The 14,532-nt window shown below is 49.8% G+C and overlaps 1 protein-coding gene across 3 annotated transcripts in view; it reads right to left on the reverse strand.

The window, feature by feature from the left end:
• PRKAG1 (protein kinase AMP-activated non-catalytic subunit gamma 1) overlaps positions 1 to 14,532 on the reverse strand; it is an 81,837-nt gene that overhangs the window by 19,522 nt on the left and 47,783 nt on the right. For all 3 annotated transcript variants that reach the window (XM_029594652.1, XM_029594649.1, XM_029594651.1), the window contains exons 4-6: positions 13,806 to 13,887; positions 13,608 to 13,666; positions 13,307 to 13,352 (exon numbers count right to left, since the gene is read on the reverse strand). In XM_029594652.1, the coding sequence (XP_029450512.1) occupies positions 13,307 to 13,352; positions 13,608 to 13,666; positions 13,806 to 13,887 (187 nt within the window). The remainder of the gene's footprint in view (positions 1 to 13,306; positions 13,353 to 13,607; positions 13,667 to 13,805; positions 13,888 to 14,532) is intronic.

Consider the following 14,532-nt stretch of genomic DNA (forward strand, 5'->3'; position numbering starts at 1 on the left):
CCTCGAAAAGCAATTGTGGATATATGCATGACTGAATAACTTGAACTGGTTGCATTGGTTATAGCTGGAGACCGCCAGTGCCCTCAACCGAGAAACGTCGACACCCAGAAGGATGGGTGTCCTAATTGGAGGAAAGCATGGCTTACCCGTGAATAACTCGTTCTCAGGGATGTCACCCGAGAATTCCATGAATGATGGCAGTCGTGGGTGGGATGCTGAGTCCATCTGTCTACACTAAGGAAAACGAAATTATTAGGTAAGTAATTTCTCCATTTCCTAGCATGTAGCAGATGGACTCAGGACCAATGGAATGTATAAAAGCTACTCCTGAACCGGGTGGGAGGCTGCCCGTGGCCCACTTAGTATTGCCCTTGAAATGCTGTGTCCTCTCGAGCCTGAACATCCAAGTGGTACAACCTGGAGAAGGTGTGGATGGAGGACCATATCGCCGCCTGACACATCTCAGTGGGGGACAGCATCTTGGTTTCTGCCCAGGACACTGCCTGGGCTCTAGTGGAATGGGCCTTGACCTGTAGAGGCGATGGCTTGCCTACTTCTACGTAGGCCACCTTGATAACTTCTTTGATCCAGCGGGCTATGGTTGCTCGCGAGGCCGCTTCCACTTGCTTCTTCCTGCTGTGAAGGACGAATAGATGGTCCGTCTTTCGTACGGATTCCGACCTTTCCAGGTATCGGACTAGGAGTCTGTCGATGTTGAGGTGGCGTAGACTGCAAGACTCTTCTGAATTCTTATGCTCATCTGGCGATGGTAGCGAGATGGTTTGGTTGAGATGGAAGTGAGAAACCACTTTGGGGAAGAAGGACAGGACCGTGCGTAACTAGATGGTTCCCGGAGTGAGTCTGAGGAACGGCTCCCGGCAGGACAGTGCTTGTAGCTCGGAGATAAGACGGGCCGAACAGACTGCCACCAGGAAGGCTGTTTTCAATGTTAATAGTCGGAGAGACAGACCGCGAAGAGGTCTGAAGGAGGCTCCTGCTAAGAAATCTAGGACCAGATTGAGGTTCCATAGAGGCACCGGCCACATTAGGGGTGGTCGGATCTGCCTGACTCCTTTTAGAAAATGGGAGACATCCGGGTGAGAGGCTAGGCTGCCATCCTCACTCTTGGTTCCGTAGCATGCCAATGCGGTCACCTGTACCTTGATGGAGTTGAGACAATCCCTTCTGTAGGCCGTTCTGCAGGAATTTTGACTGAGCGTAGAATGATGTCGCGGTCCTCACACCAGGCTTCGAATACTCTCCAAATCCTTATGTATGTTAGGGATGTGGAGAACTTGCGTGCTCGGAGCAGGGTGTCAATTACTGCCTCTGAGTATCCGCTCTTCCTCAGGCGAGTCCTCTCAATGGCAAGGCCGTAAGAGAGAATTGAGCTGGATCCTCATGGAGGATTGGCCCTTGTTGGGGCAGGTCCCTGTGTGGCGGTAGCAGGAGGGGGCTCCCTGTCAGCAGCCTTCGCATGTCTGTGTACCACGGTCTTCTTGGCCAGTCTGGGGCCACTAGAAGTACTGGTCCCTTGTGGTGTTCTATCTTATGGATGATTGTGCCCAATAGGGGCCACAGTGGGAAGGCGTATAATAGAGTTTCCTGTGGCCAGGTCTGTACTGGGGCATCGATTCCCTGGGACTGAGGTTCCCGTCTGCAGCTGAATAAGCTGGGCACTTGGGTGTTGGACCAGTTTGCCAGGAGGTCCAGGGTTGGTGTTCCCCAACGGTTTACTATCAATTGGAATGCTGTGGTCAACAGTCTCCATTCTCCTGGGTCTAGACTTTCTCTGCTGAGGTAATCCGCAGCGACGTTGTCTTTCCCAGCATTGTGGACGATCGAGATCTCTTGAAGGTTCGCTTCCGCCCATGATATTAGGGGGTCTATTTCCAGAGACACCTGTTGGTTTCTGGTTCCTCCCTGATGGTTGATGTAGGCCACTGTTGTGGCGTTGTCCGACATGACTGACTGATTTGTCTCTGAGTCTGTGACCGAACCATAGGCAGGCTAGTCTGACTGCCCGGGCTACTAGGCGATTGATGTTCCATCCCGACTCTTCTTTGTTCCATTGTCCCTGGGCGGTTATCTCCTGGCAGTGTGCTCCCCATCCTCGTAGGCTGGCGTCCATGGTGAGCAGGATCCAGGTTGATGAGGATAGCCTCACTCCCTGGCTCAGATGGCCTTCTTGTAGCCACCATCGTAGTTGGGTTCGAACTTTGTCTGGGAGCTGAAGACGTACGGTGTAGTTCTGGGACAGCGGATTCCATCGTGATAGTAGTGAGCACTGTAGGGGTCTCATGTGAGCTCTAGCCCATGGCACTACTTCCAGTGTGGATGCCATGAGGCCGAGGACTTGGAGGTAGTCCCATGCCGTGGGATGAAGCTCACTCAACAGGGTTCGCAACTGGGTTATCAGTTTCAATCTCCTTGTCTTGTTTGGTGTCGAACCGAACTCCCAAGTATTCTAGAGATTGGGAGGGCTGCAGACAGCTCTTGTTTGTGTTGACCACCCACCCGAGGCTCTCTAGTAGAGTTTTGACTCTGTTGGTCGCCTGGTGACTTTCCTCTGGGGATTTCACCCTGATCAGCCAATCATCTAGATAAGGGTGTACAAGGATTCCTTCCTTCCTCAGTGTTGCTGCCACTACCACCATGATTTTGGTGAACATTCGATGTGCTGCGGCTAACCTGAATGGTAGTGCCCAGAACTGGTAGTGGCGGTCCAGGATTGTGAAGCGTAGAAAACGCTGATGCTCTTGATGGACCGGAATGTGTAGTTAGGCTTCCGAAAGATCCAGGGATGTAAAGAACTCTCCCAGTTGTATCACCCTTATTACGGAGCGTAGGGTTTCCATGCGGAAGCGAGGAATCTTCAGGTGGCGGTTGACCGACTTGAGGTCCAGGATGGGCCGGAATGTTCCTTCTTTCTTGGGGATGATAAAATAGATGGAATAATGTCCAGTATTTATTTGTTGTGCGGGCACCGGTGTTATAGCCTCTAAGACTAGTAATCTGGTCAGTGTAGCCTCCACTGCCATCCTCTTGGAAGGATCGTGGCAGGGGGATTCCACAAACTTGTCTGGAGGGAGGTGGTGGAAATCCTGGTAATATCCATCTCGAATGATAGCTAGGACCCACTTGTCTGAAGTTATCTCGACCCATCTTTGGTAGAATACGGCAAGTCTGCCCCCTATGGCTTCTTCCTTTGGACGGGTCAGCTGATTTTCATTGTGGGGTGCGGCTGGGACCTGGGCCTGAGCCAGCTCCCCTTGTTGTGCTTGTTCCGAAAGGACTGGCTCCTGCCTGCGGGGCGAGCCGCTTGATATGTGCGCTTCTGTATGGGTTGAAGCGCTGTGATTCTCTGCCCCTGGAAGATCGGGGGAAGGGTTGCTGGTTTCTCTTATTCCTGTCCTCCGATAGCCGCGGCAGTGGAGATTTGCCCCATTTGTTGGCTAGCGTCTCTAGTTCGCTTCCGAACAGGAGGGTTCCCTTGAAGGGCATCCTTGTGAGTCAAGTTTTGGACGATGCATCGGCCGACCAGCTTAGGAGCCAGAATTGTCTTCTGGCTGCCATGGCTGATGACACTCCTCCAGCTGCGGTGCACACCAGATCAGAAGCAGCATCTGTGAGGAATGATACTCCTGGTTCCAGGGCTTCCCCGGGAGTGTTGTTCTTGGTCTGTGATAAGCAGGCACATGTCACCACGGCACAGCAGGCCGCGATCTGTAGAGACATAGCGGAGACGTCAAAAGACTGTTTGAGGATGGATTCCAGATGTCTGTCTTGAGCATCCTTGAGTGCTGCTCCTCCTTCAACTGGGATAGTAGTGCACTTCGAGACCACGCAGACCATGGCATCCACTTTCGGACATGCCAGGAGATCTTTGGCCGCGAGATCCAGAGGGTACATGGCTGCCAGGGCACGCCCCCCTTTGAACGTAGTCTCAGGGGCTTCCCATTCCAGGTCAATTAGCTGCTGGACGACTTGTAATAGTGGGAAATGACGGGAGGTCTGACAGAGTCCCTTTAGGAGGGGATTCATCTTAGGTTCCCCCAAGGTACTTGTGCCCGGGATAGTGAGCTCTTTCAAGCTGTGTGTGACCAGGTCTGGAAGCTCGTCCTTGGTGAAGAAGTGCCTCATGGGACCGAGCCCCCACCGAACCCCTTCCTCCAGAGGTTCTGAATCCTCATCTGAGTTGTCCGTGTCCCCGAAGGTGGAGCTCCTGGGCGGTGGAATCACTTCTCTGGGCATAGAGGGTACCGGGATGTTTAGGTCCTCTGGCAGAGGTTGTGGCCGTATTATTGGAGGCCCCGGCTGCATGTGGACGAAAGTATGCAGGCCTTTGAAGAATTCCACCCAGAAGATAGATGCTGGGTCTAAATTAAGAGACACTGTGTCCCTGGGGAGCCCCGTCTGAGGGAGGCTCCCACTGGGGGATGCTAGATCCGGTGTACTGTTCGAGAAGCTGGAACCTGGTACCGGCTGGGGAGGGCCATGAGCTGGATCCCCCAGGGCCTCCTCGCACTGTATACACAGGGCCGTGGCCTCCTCATGCCGTGCAGCTCTAATATGGCATGCTGGGCAAAGGCTCTGAGCTTCTTCTCCGGTGGTGCCATGGCTCGTGTGCGTAAAATTCAGGGCCCTGGTGGCTTAGTTATGTGCTCTGGTGCGTCAAAGTTGTGCGCTCAGAGAGATGTGCGTGCTGTTGTGCGCACAGATCGAAGTTATGCACCCGGCACAGTAAGCGTGTGGCTATGTGCGTCGCTTGTGCGCATGGTACTTGGGCGCGCAACGTTGTGCGCATGGGTCGGGGCGGCGGACAGGGCGGCGAACAGGTCAAGATGGTGACTGTGACCATGCGGACAATATGGCGACCACCTTGGAGGGTCTCCACATGGGAGAGCCCTCGTATCTGACTGGGGTCTAGCCCTGCTAGGGCAGATCAACCCGGTGGCCCTGGCACCAGCTGGCGATCTGTGAGACTCCTCGAGCTTCGGAGACCAAAGACTTTTAAATAGATTTCTACCTTGCCTTGTCTCGGCACTTCCCGGTCTCGTTCCGGGCAGTTTCCCGCTGTGGGGGGAGAGGGAAATACCTTGACCGCCGCGCTCGAAGTTTCACCCGCTGCCTCTCAGCCTCACCTGATGTGGGGGCTAGGTCCACGCCAAGGGTCGGCCGCCAGACCAAGGCTTACCTCCGAGGGATCACGGAAATCACTTTGGGAATTCTCAACTCGGGGAGGGACCCAAGGGGTGTCACCGCAGGAGAGCGGGGCTCATCTGTAGAGAGAAAATTTCTTCTAGTTTTGGTTTTCTTTGGTAAATTACTCTAACGCTATGCTAGCGTGCATAGAGTCCCGAACTGCTATGGAGACGGAAAATACTGAAGAGCTGCACTTCCTGCAGGGGTATATGTACTAGGACTGACATCAGATTGAAATCTAATCCGTCTCCAATTGCTATCAGAAGTACACTATACGGAGAGCGGTGACGTCACCAGCCAAGATGGCCGCCTGAGCTTTCGGCTCCCTCCTCCTCCGGTGTGGATCTCCCTCCATCGGGGCTTAATTTGGCTTCTTACCCACTTTATTAAGCACCTCCGAGTCCAGCAATGACGGCTCCTGCAACTCCGCGGAAAAAACCGGATTTGAACCGCTTCTCATTCGCGGCAGCGGCAGCTGCCGCGACTCCCGACACCGACGGCAAAATGGCGCTGAGCAGCGAGACGGGAGAGTGCCCAGGACTCGTGACGCCAGTCGGGGAGTTGGAGGTCCCTTCGAGACAGGAATTTCAACAGTGGTTTCAGGACCTCCGGGGCGATATGGCTCGGGTGAGAGAGGAGCTGAGTGCTCTTCGAGAAGATATTAAAACGGACATTCGTGAGCTGGAAAGAAGGGCGGATGAAAACGAGGCCGGCCTGGAGGCAGTGCATACAGCGGTGGACGAGGTACGGGAGGAGCAGGGCAAGTACCAGGAGGCGCAGGAGGAACTCCAAATGCACGTGGAAGATTTGGAGAATAGAGCCCGGAGGGTAAATCTTCGATTTAGAGGAGTACCCGAGGGGGAGGATTATAGAGACAGCACTAAAGTAGTGCAGGACATTTGTTCAGCTATTCTGGACTCAGAGGAAACTGGTGGCAGGCCCCGGGAGGTGGTCCTGGAAAGGGCTCATAGAGTATATGGCAAACCAAGGAATAACTTGCCCCGTGACATCATTGCATGTTTTCACAGCTTTCAAGTCAAAGAAACGGTGGCTCGAGCTGCCAGGTCCCAGGGCTCCCTCAAATGGAAGGGCAACCAAATTGAAGTTTTTCAAGATCTAGCGACTTCCACCATTAGAAAACGGAGGGAATTCCGAGATGTAATCAGTATCCTGAGATCTCATAATATTAAATACCGCTGGCTTTTTCCATTTGGATTGCAATTCACCATCAGTGGCACGGATTCCAGGGTCCATAAGGTTATGGAGGCTGAAGATATTCTGCGGATGGCGGGACTGATCACGGCGGACACCCCTCTACCTAAGGCCGTTGCCACTCCTAGCAATGTCCGGAAGGCAGATCGACCGCGTTGGAAAAGAGTGGACAAAGCGGGAAAGCGTTTGTGTCGCAGGTCAGGAGGGTCAGCGGACCTGGAGGAACCGGGCTAGGACCGTTTTCATACCGGAGCAGGTTAACCTTGGCCCGATATGGGCACTCCATTCAGTGAATTAGTGCAAGTGGGACAAATGATGTGTGGACTTTATAAAGCCTTTTTCAAGCCTGGTTATTAGATGCTATTAATGCTGGAGGGGGATCCATCTATTCCCATCCTATTGTTCTGTTTGTTCTTAATGTTTATTGTCTGGCATCTGTAGGGTGGGGACGGGGGAGGGGGGGAGCTCAGTTCTGTGTGTTATCGTTATGGTTGAGTTGGCGTCGGCTCTCTCATGGTGGAGAACCACTCGGAGGGGAGAGTGGAAAGTGGGGGGGAGGGTAAGCGAGGACCAAGGCCCCATTAGCGGAGCTCCGAGTGGGAGTAACCGTAGTAGTTTGATTTGGGGATTTCAGGGGAGCACCCCCAGCCTGTTAGGTGGTGTTAGTTGTACACTTCTGATATCATGGGGTCACTAAAAATAACATCTATCAATGTGAAAGGTCTGAACACATACAACAAGCGTCAATTGTTTTCACGGGACATGCTCCATATGAAGGCAGACATTATATATTGTCAAGAAACCCATGTTAGAAAACGATATGAGCGGCTATTAACCATTAAAGGGTTCCAACCAGTGTTTCATGCAGCGGCTTCAGTTTCACACAAATATACGGGCGTGGGAATCCTCTTGGCCAGCTCTCTAGCAGCTGATGTGGTTTCGGTTGTGAGGGATGTGGAGGGCCGGTATATACTTGTAAAAGCTAAGATCAATGATGGGCTGTATACTTTTCTGAATCTTTATGCACCCAACACAGATCAGACTACATTTTTTCAAAAAATGTCCTCCATAATTAGTGAGTGGGTGGACGGTCATCTTATTGTAGGCGGAGATTTCAATATTACACGCTACCCTTACCTGGATAACTCTCAAGGGGGGGGAGCAGGAGGGAAAGCGGCCCGACTGGTGCTTAAACACCTCATACAAGATAGGGGGCTCATAGACATTTGGAGATTACAAAACCCCACGGCTAGGGATTATACATTCTATTCCCACCCGCACCAGACTTATTCTAGAATTGATTACTTTCTCATAGATAAAGGCTTAGTGGGATCAATCAGAGATGCCGGACTGGGGGTGATAACGTGGTCGGATCATGCCCCTATTTGGCTTACTGTGGTCATTGGGGGATGTCAGGCGGGCACTAAATTTTGGAGATTAAATGATCGTTTACTAGATGACAAAGATTTTGTAGAACATTTGAAGACAGAGATAGCTGTCTATTTAGAAATAAATGATGATGGGGCGGTACCTCCCGGAGTACTTTGGGACAGTCTCAAAGCTTATATTCGGGGTCTGTGTATTGCCAGGGCGGCTTTTGTAAAGAAGAAAAAAGATAGGGAACGCCTGGCACTAATGGAGACCATTGCTAAACTCGAGTTGAGTCATAAGCGTTCTCCCGACCATAGTGTTTACCAACAACTATCAGCAGCAAGGAGAGAACTGCACACTCTGGAGCTGGATGGGATAGCGCACCAGTTAGAACAGTTGAAACAACATCATTTCGAATGGGGGAACAAAGCGGGTCGATACTTAGCCCGGAAATTGAAAGAGAGAGTTTCTCAATCTCAGATTACTAAAATTAAGGGGCCCCAAGGGCAATATGTCTATACTCAGAGGGAAATTGGGAACAGCTTTAATAATTTCTACAAGCTTTTGTATGATTCTGAGGACCTCTGTACCTCGCAGGAGATTGAGCATTATTTGCAGGACTTACCACTGCCGACTCTCTCTCCAGAGTTGAGGGGCCAGCTGGATGCAGAAATTGGGGAGGGGGAGGTCTCCCTTATTATCAAGGATCTTAAATCTGGAAAAGCCCCGGGGTTAGACGGATTTACTGGCAAATTTTACAAGTTGTTCAGTGCTGAGTTGTTGTCCCCGCTGGTGGCCATGTATAATGCACTGCGAGAGGAGGGTACCCTATCTCAGGAATCTAACACTGCGGGCATTACAATCTTGGCGAAGCCCGGTAGAGATCATACTTTATGTGGATCCTACAGGCCCATTTCCCTGATCAATATTGATCTCAAAATTCTGGCTAGGGCCTTGGCCCTTAGACTCGGGCGAGTAGCTCCTACGCTGGTGCTGAACGATCAGTCGGGTTTTATACCCAGTAGACTCGCATCTGATAATGTTCGGAGAGTGGTAGAATTAATGTGGTGGGCGCAATCTAAGAATATCCCGGCCGTAATGCTCACGGTGGACGCGGAAAAAGCGTTCGACCGGGTTCATTGGCCTTTCTTATTCAAAGTACTGGAAACACTGGGGTTGGGGGTTTTTTTCATTAACTGGGTAAAGAAATTATATGGGGCACCGCATGCTCGTATAAAGATTAATGGTGCATATTCGGACCCCTTTGAAGTTAAAAGGGGTATGCGTCAAGGTTGCCCGCTCTCGCCCTTACTGTTTGCCCTCTCGCTAGAGCCCTTTGCAGAGAAGGTGAGGAGACATTCCAATATCTCAGGCATACAAGTGGGGGAGGTGGATTACAAAATCTCGCTGTTCGCGGATGACTTGCTATTCACTGTTACGAACCCTGAGTCCTCCTTAAAAGTGTTATTGGAAGAAATGTATAAGTTTGGGCGATTGTCTGGATTCAAAATCAATGCTGATAAATCAGAACTGCTCAATATCTCTATGCCAGACATATCGTATAGGGCGGTGGGGAGCACATTGCACTTTCGCTTTGCGAAAACCTGTGTTAAATACCTGGGGGTGCGATTAGGGACAAACTTAGATGATCTTTACCGCTTAAATTATGATCACTTGCTGTCTCAGATCCAGCAGGATTTGGATAAGTGGGACCGGTCCGACATCTCCTGGTTTGGCAGAGTGGCAGCTACGAAAATGAATATCCTGCCTAGGTTCTGCTACTTGTTTCAAACGCTCCCAGTGGAGGTTCCAGCAGGGGCTATGCGCATTTGGCAAAGGAAAATCTTTCGCTTTATCTGGAAGCGTAAGCCCCCAAGGGTCTCCCAACATATACTCTTTAAAGATAAAGCAAGAGGAGGTTTGAATATTCCCAATTTAAGTTGGTACTATACTGCAACGGTGCTAGGGGTTGTCGTTAACTGGCACAGCGTGGGGGAGTTGAAGCCTTGGGTCCGAATCCAACAATTTATTGCGGGGGATATAACATTAGTGGATAGAATTTGGAGTGGGGATGCCAGGTGGATGCTTAGAGGTACGCTATCCCCATTTGCTCAAGGGGTTCTCAGATTGTGGGCTAAGCGTCGCAGCCGATTGACTGGCCCCAAGGGGATTTACTCACTTACGTCCTTTCTCTCGAATCCGGGGTTTCGTCCCGGGTTGGATGCCGCTTTTGCCACTCGGTGGAACCAATTGAATCTTACGAGAGTAGGTCAATTTGTCTCTGGGTCCCAACTGATTCCTTTTCCGGAGCTGCAAGCCTCCCATGGGTTATCACAGGGAGACTGGTACCCATATTTACAAATTGTTCACTTTCTACGAGCGGAAGGGGCTCTTGCAGACCTCGGTAAGGGTAGATCGATATTTGAATCAATATGTGCACAAGCTAGGCCCTTGAAAAGGCCGATATCCCGCCTTTATGCGCTTCTCAATAGTGGACCTAAGCTCAAGGCGTCCTATCAGCGGCAGTGGGAAATAGACCTGGAAGAAGAGCTCTCAGATGATGATTGGGAGCAATGTCATATGGTTATGGGTAGAAGTTCTGTTTCTGCTCTCATAAAAGAAAATGGGTACAAATTGCTTTATAGGTGGTATTTAGCCCCTGACCGGCTGCACAGAATGAACAAGAACTTTAGTGAACTGTGTTGGAGAGACTGTGGAGCCAGGGGGTCCTTCTATCATATGTGGTGGACGTGCCCTAAAATACAGAATCTATGGGAGCAAATGGCGAAGCTGGCCACTGACTTCATGGGGGTGGGTATTCCTAGGTCCCCCAAAGGTTGCTTGTTAAGCTTAGTGGGAGGGCAGCTTCGAGATGCACAACGATTGCTCGTGTTACAATTATTTATTGCTACCAGATGTGAAATTGCTTATAGATGGAAAAGCACTGATGTCCCATCTGAAACACAGGTCCTTACAAGGCTTGATAAGGTGTATCATATGGGTTATCTAACAGCAGTGAAGCATGACCGTGTTCGTAAATTCCACGAGGTTTGGGATCCCTATTGTAAATGGACAGGTAGAAAGGGTCAGGTCTGAACAGTTGAAACGGATTTCTTTAGAGATGTTCTGGAAGGGTGGGGGGGGGGGATAGAGGGGGAACAAAGGGTAAACTTGATTGCATTTTCTGCTGGGCACACTACATGGTTTCTTTGAAGTTTAGATGCAATTCTCTCTCATTGTTTCATGAGTGTTTAATATTGTTGATCTATATACTATGAGTTATTTGTATGATCTCATTGTGATAGTATATATTGTTTAACAAGGGATGTATTTATTTCTCATTATGCCTTGTGGAGTGTATACCAGTTGGTTCTTTGTTTGTATATATGCTTAAATAAAAATTTTCAAAAAAAGAAGTACACTATACCCATTGGTCCTGCCTGAGTCCATCTGCTACACGCTAGGAAATTTAATTTTCAGGGTCTTGGCCGAGGCTCCGGAGTCAACTCGTGCCTCCGCCACGACACCGGTTTTGCATTCGGGCTTAGGCCGCAGCCCCTGCTTTGGGCCAAGGCCTATGCCATAGGCAAGGCCCTGGCCCAAATTAACCTTATTCATTGTATTTTGCTGTTTCATTTTAACCGAATGCACATCCCTACTGGACAATGCTTGGCAGGATCCTTCAAGTGGTCACAGGGTTACCCTGAGTGAGGTAAGGAGTAGTGCTGAGGTATTATGTAATAAAACTCCTTAGATTCTGTCTAATTGCCCTTCCTGCCTCCCTTCATTTCTCCTGGTAGTTTTACCTGCCCTCTTCTTTCTGAGCATTTCTGTTTTCTATATTCTGTTTGCTCTTACTTCTTTACTAAACCACAGTAAACCACTCTCTTTTCCTTGCTAACATGTCTAATACAATGATTTGTTGCCATTTCAATGCTCCTTTTTCTTGTTCTCCACTGCCCCTCTATCCTAGATCCCCTGCTCCTGACAAGTTTTCCTCAGCATAACATTAATTTTCTTAAAGTCAGCCCCTTCTGAAATATAGAACATTAATTCTAATACACAGGCCGATACAGTAAAGCGTGGCCGCGATTACCCTGTTTCTAACCTGCTTTCTACCCACAATTTGGCCGCGTAAGTCTAACCCGCGATTCACTATCCGTTTTTACCAATCTTTACCGCTTCTTTAAATCGATGCGTATCCCTTTCCGCCCGCAGCATGTATATGATATGTAAACAATCGGATTAGCTATTCCCTCCCATACAGTAACGTGTGGCCCGATTATCGCCTTTTTAACCAACTGTTTTGCCGCGTCTTTAACCCGCTAATTTACCGCCTACCCTGACCCTGGCGTTAGAGGGATGTGACAGCAATAGGCAGGCTCCAGTCAAATAAGTGGGTGGGTTGGAGCAAGCGAGTAACATGGTGTGGCCTGGTTCTCCTACGCTCGGGCATGGGGGATTGCCAGTCCTCTCTCCCCCCCTCCCGAAGCAAGGTGCAGGGCGAAAATAGACTCGACATGTTATTAAAGCAAATAGAAATTGTAACAAAAGTAAACTTACTGCATGCTTCCAGCAGCCCCAGTCCTCTCTCCCCTCCTCCCGAGGTGCCCACCGCGGCTCCCAGCAGCCCTGCCGGCGAAGGTGCATGAACGCATGTCCAATTTGGGCGCTCAAGCAGCGAAGTTGCATGAGCGCACGCCGTGACCTGAGCGCCCGATGGACGTCTGAGGTCTCGGCGTGCGTTCATGCACCTTCGCCGGCGGGGCTGCTGGAAGCCACTTTCACCGCCGGCTGCCCCCGGGAGGCAGGGGAGCCGCGGTGGGCACCTCGGGAGGAGGGGAGAGAGGACTGGGGCTGCTGGAAGCATGCAGTAAGTTTACTTTTGTTACAATGTCTTCTTGCTTTAATAACATGTCGAGTCGATTTTCGCCCTGCGCCTTGCTTCGGGAGGGGAGAGAGAGGACTGGCAATCCCCGATGCCCGAGCGTAGGAGAACCATCCACTTCCTGGTACCTGTTATTTCAAATGTCATTTGAAATGACAGGTACCAGTGCACCCAGGATACTGTATAGGCGCTGTATAGCGCTCTATACAGTAAAATGGATTGCGCTTCATGGACACGGCTTGCATTTGCATGCCATTTAAAAACTGTATCGAGCGGTATGTGATCCGAACCGTGTGCGCGGCAAACGAGCGGGCGCCCGGCACTGCCGCACTTTTTCTTACACACCCTTACTGTATCGGCCTGACAGTTAGGTTCTGATCCAATGTTTACATTGAACACACGTGCACTACGATGATCGCTGAACCCCAAGCTGTCCCCTACAATAACCTCAGTGATACTGCCTCCATTTGTCCCTACCAAACTCATGCTCACCTTGCCACAATTGGGTTCCATAACTAGCACATGTGACTGATAACGTGTAAATGCAATTATCAGTGGGTACATATTGCACAAAGGTAATTATCAGCGAATGTGGAATGTGTACGCTGCGCGAGCACCACAGATACTCACCTCTCCATGTCTCTATCTTATGCTCCTCTAGCTCGTAGATCTGCACCTGCAAACATGAAGCAGGTTGTGCTTAAGTGTCAGAAACACTCAAACATTCACAGCCCTTCCCCTAAGGTTTGAGACTGCAGTGGAGGATCAGCACTAATTGATATCAAAGGGCTCAAGAGTCTATATCGCTTCTGATCCACCAAAGCAAACCACGGGAAGGGCGACACCCGAGAACCTCTCAAGTACATGGCACTTACACTCTCATCAAAAGTTTGTGTCCCCTCCCCTCTTAAACACATAAAATACTTCTTACCAAGGAAGACTTGTAGTAGCGATGAAGAATATTAATGAAATCTGTAATTGTCAGCATCCCTGAGGAATAAAGCAAAGGTCTGCTTTGTATAGGACTGCTACTGCCTCCCCACCCAGCTACTCCTCCACATCTCCCAACACTCTTCCTCCCCTCTTGCTACATGCCCCATCACAACAATTCAAACAGGATGTCACTCACCCACAAAGCCTTGCTTTTTGCTGTCCCACAGGGGCGCTGCTCTCACTCCATTAGTGACAAGAGCAAAGAAAGCTTTTTTCACCTGTGCAAGAGGGAAAACATTCAAAATGGCAAGTAACACACCAACATATGCTTGTTCAGCACACATGCACCTCCAGGCAGAGACATGGGTGCTCCTTAAGAAAGAAGAAATCAGACTGCTGAAAGCAACTTCAAAAGACACAATTAAAGGGACTGCCTGCTGGATCTTACCCCTCAAGATGTAAAGAGGCCGCTTGCCTGTTTTAATACAAGGGCAAAGGCAGAAAAGGTCACAGAAATGTCAGGGTAACAACTTTTATTGCCACGAGAGAGTCTTTCAGGAAGATCTTGGTAAAATAGAAGAAAAGTGAGATAATCTAAAAGAGGCCAGAGTAAAGACAAAAAAAAAAAATCTATGTTAGGAAAATAAATAAGAGGGAGGAAAAAAAAGGCAATCAGTTTACTTGAAAAAGTAAGAATAAAATGATTAGGATTCAGAAAGTATAAGGGATCTCAGAAGGTGGCAGGACAGCCAAAGGCTAGGGATAATAGAGAAAGTAGTCAGGATAGCAGAGACACAAGCAGAGTTAAAATAACTAATGCAGTAAAGCAGAGCGACCACTTATTTCAGATATATGTCAACGAAAGGAGGAAGTGCAGAGAAGGGATTTTAAGATCAAGGAGAGTGGCAACAAATAAGCAGAAG

This window comes from Rhinatrema bivittatum, chromosome 3 (assembly GCF_901001135.1).
Source record: "Rhinatrema bivittatum chromosome 3, aRhiBiv1.1, whole genome shotgun sequence".
Classification (NCBI taxonomy): Eukaryota; Metazoa; Chordata; class Amphibia; order Gymnophiona; family Rhinatrematidae; genus Rhinatrema; species Rhinatrema bivittatum.